The sequence below is a fragment of the Engraulis encrasicolus genome, chromosome 18 (genome assembly GCF_034702125.1).
Source record: "Engraulis encrasicolus isolate BLACKSEA-1 chromosome 18, IST_EnEncr_1.0, whole genome shotgun sequence".
Classification (NCBI taxonomy): domain Eukaryota; kingdom Metazoa; phylum Chordata; class Actinopteri; order Clupeiformes; family Engraulidae; genus Engraulis; species Engraulis encrasicolus.
The window spans coordinates 51,161,106-51,162,204 of NC_085874.1; the positions used below are offsets into that span (position 1 = coordinate 51,161,106).

The 1,099-nt window shown below is 51.3% G+C and overlaps 1 protein-coding gene across 1 annotated transcript in view; it reads left to right on the top strand.

Annotated features, from left to right (window-relative positions):
- The first annotated feature begins 718 nt into the window (after positions 1-718).
- LOC134468297 (protein PALS1-like) overlaps positions 719-1,099 on the top strand; it is a 32,951-nt gene continuing 32,570 nt past the window's right edge. Inside the window, exons 1-2 of the mRNA XM_063222238.1 lie at positions 719-844; positions 974-1,099. The exon at positions 974-1,099 is cut by the window's right edge and continues 178 nt beyond it. Coding sequence (XP_063078308.1) covers positions 719-844; positions 974-1,099 — 252 coding nt within the window. The remainder of the gene's footprint in view (positions 845-973) is intronic.

A 1,099-nucleotide genomic window follows, 5' to 3' on the forward strand; every position in this document is an offset into this window, starting at 1 on the left:
CAAAGGTTAAAAAGGCACCCATAGGTGTCAGAAGGGGTGGAGTCTTCCTATCTTGTCACATCATGTGACCAGTAAGCATGTTCAATAATTGGCTGACAAGAATGACTAAAAACCATTCTTCAAAATGGATTTGTAGTTGTTTGAGTTTAGTAAGTGAAAGTACGCAAAATAAAAATAAAATTTAAAATGTTGGGAAATCTACAGTACATTGCAACTGTCATGACACAAACGAACCTTTACCTTGGGATAGGAATTCATATGGACATCATGTCAAGGACATTTTATTCAGACCTTAATAATTTGTGATTCGTCGATTCCATAAACTAACTGTATTTCCCGCTTGCATGTCTTTACAGATGGGACGAAAACGAATCTAACTGCATTTCCTGTTTGTCTTTGCAGATGGGACAAAAACGAGCGCAGTGGCGATGCCATCTCTTTGAAAAGAGGACACAGTAGCCTGTTACACACACACACACACACACACACACACACACATACTCACACACACGCACACACACACATAAACACACACATACACACACACACGCACACACACACACACACACACACACACACACACACACACACACAGTAGCCTGTTACACACACACACACACACACACACACACACACACACACACACACACACACACACACACACACACACACACACACACACAAACTCCACAATCCGCACACGTTTACAGTCAGAGACATGATCTCCTCGCACATGAACGGCTACCCCATGGACGACCTGAACGCCGTGTCCAAGGGAACGGTGCCGTACGACCGGTCCGGGGCGGCGACCAGCATGGGGGGCGTGTCCAACTGGGCTTACACGGCGGGCGAGGACTCTCCCCCTCTCCCCTCCCCCGCCTCCCTCTCCACCTCCTCCACCTCCGTCTTCACCTCCTCCCCCACCCACAACCCCATGGACCCCACCTCCACCTCCTCCTGCGCCACCATGAAGCGCGTGCAGACCTACCAGGAGATGCTGAGGAAGAGGAGGGAGGAGGAGAGTGGGGGTGGGCTCGGGGGTGCGGGGCGCCCGCCGCAGGCCCGCCTGAACCCGGGTCAGAGCCGCTTCCGGGTCCAC